This window comes from Panicum virgatum, chromosome 5K (genome assembly GCF_016808335.1).
Source record: "Panicum virgatum strain AP13 chromosome 5K, P.virgatum_v5, whole genome shotgun sequence".
Classification (NCBI taxonomy): Eukaryota; Viridiplantae; Streptophyta; class Magnoliopsida; order Poales; family Poaceae; genus Panicum; species Panicum virgatum.
The window spans coordinates 58,444,985-58,446,949 of NC_053140.1; the positions used below are offsets into that span (position 1 = coordinate 58,444,985).

At 50.3% G+C, this 1,965-nt stretch overlaps 1 protein-coding gene across 1 annotated transcript; it reads left to right on the forward strand.

Annotated features, from left to right (window-relative positions):
- The first annotated feature begins 1,035 nt into the window (after positions 1-1,035).
- On the forward strand, positions 1,036-1,737 carry LOC120710295 (BTB/POZ and MATH domain-containing protein 3-like). The gene has a single exon (XM_039995929.1). It carries the CDS (start codon positions 1,036-1,038, stop codon positions 1,735-1,737), a length of 702 nt encoding a protein of 233 aa, XP_039851863.1.
- Positions 1,738-1,965: the final 228 nt, after the last annotated feature.

The window sequence follows — 1,965 nt, forward strand, 5'->3', positions numbered from 1 at the left end:
GTTTGGTTAGAATATTTTAATAGTACTAATCATAGGAGTTCAAAATTATGTGGAAAATAATGATGAAAAATTATAGCAATTTTTTAATATGTAAAATTTGAAATTAAAATTCAACTTATGTATGGAGAAAAAATTTATATTATAGGTAACATGAACTAAATGATATAGATTAGAAGGTAAATTGAACTAAATTATAGTTTATAGGTTATTAACTTGAAGAAAGTAAATTGAACTTTTTCATTAACACAAAATGCATCAGCGGGGAAACACAGGAACCAGGAAGGGCCCGCAGCCCAGAGGGATTAGCCAGACTACATTTGCTATAGAGTCTCACCAAACGTACCCAGATCTGGCTCATTCTAGGGTATCTGTTGGAGAAGCTCTCGCGTCTCGAACACGGAACCCGGGGTTAACCTGCCTGAGCATATCCCTCCCCCATCTGAAAACAAACCCAGAGCCCTTCTTTCGTATTCCTCCGCCTGCGCCTCGCTCCGCCGCCAACCTCCTCCTCGCTGGCGTCGCCTCCGACGCCGGCGAGGACCGCCCTCCCCCCCCCCCCCCCCCCCACCATCCCCCTCCCTCTCCCCTTCCTCTTCCCCCTCCCTTTTGGATGAGCTCCCCCGCCTCCGCCCCGCCGAAATCCTAACTTCCCCTTCCACCTTCCCCAACTCTCCGTCTCAACTTTCCCCTTCGGCGACTGCGCGGATGGCCCTTCCGCATGTTCAAGCTCAAGTTTTGCGTCGATATCTCCAGAGCGAGGAGTCGATGGGCATCTGCCCTGGTGTGTCCGAAAGATTGACACCGACAGGAACCGAGTGCACCATAGATGGCCGCCGGTGGGCCTTTGGGGTCACCTCTCGCGGCGGCGCCATGATCCTGGCGCTGAGGGGTTTGGGCCTTGCCCCCCACGAATTTGGCGTCATGCACGTCAGGCTCGTCGATCGCCGCAAGAGCCCGCCTGTGGCACACAGCCCCATGCGCTGCATTGTTCATCATGGGCAGGCTTCCCTTTTGCAGCTGCCTACGGTTGCGGAAATGGTGGAGAACGGTTCCATTATCAATGGCTCCCTAGCAATCACACTCAGCGCTTATGCCCTCCCCTCCCCTCCCAAGAAGCAGTCACTTCTCAGTAAAGATTTCGGCCATATCCTGGAGAGCGGAGATGGAAGCGACGTGAGCTTCCGTGTTGGAGATGAAGATTTCCCCGCACACAGACTCGTCATCCAAGCTCGCTCGCCAGCATTGGCAGCGGAGATCCCTGCTGCTCCAGGGGCATCCATCGCAATCGGAGGAGATATTGATCCAAAGGCCTTTGGTGCCTTCCTCAAGTTCTTGTACACCGAGGACCTGCCGGGGGCAGAGGAGATACTGGGAGAAGAGTACAGCAAGGAAAGTGGCTGCCAAATGAGAGAATCACTGTTTCATGTGGCTGAGAGGTTTAACCATGAGGAAATGAAGGGGATTCTGGAGGAGCAGATGCTTGCAAAACTAGATGCATCTACAGCTGCACGGACTTTGTCATTTGCAGAACAGCATGGTCGCCAACAACTGCAAGAGACTTGCTGCCGAATGGTGGTATCAAAAGGGTGGTTGCAAGAAGTTATTCAGTCTGATGGGTGGTTTGGGCATCTCATGCCAAGCAGCAATTACCCGACGGTCGCCAAAGATGCATTACTATTGGAAGCAAGCCGAGCACTTAAGAAACCCAGAGGACCAGTTCCTAATGCAGGTGCATAGGATGTTGAAATCCTTGCTTTTCTGTCACTACTGTGTACTAGTTGGTAATGATCATTCGCTTAATTGGTAGTTGGATAATTGCACTGTCCCTAAATGTTCACTAGTGATATGCACGAATTATCTGTGGTACACTGGTACTGATGTCTATGCAATTTATCCGGATCAGGCCCTGTGTTGGGACAACTGTTAGTTTCTGTTATGTGCTTGCTATCTCTTTTTTTGTACTTG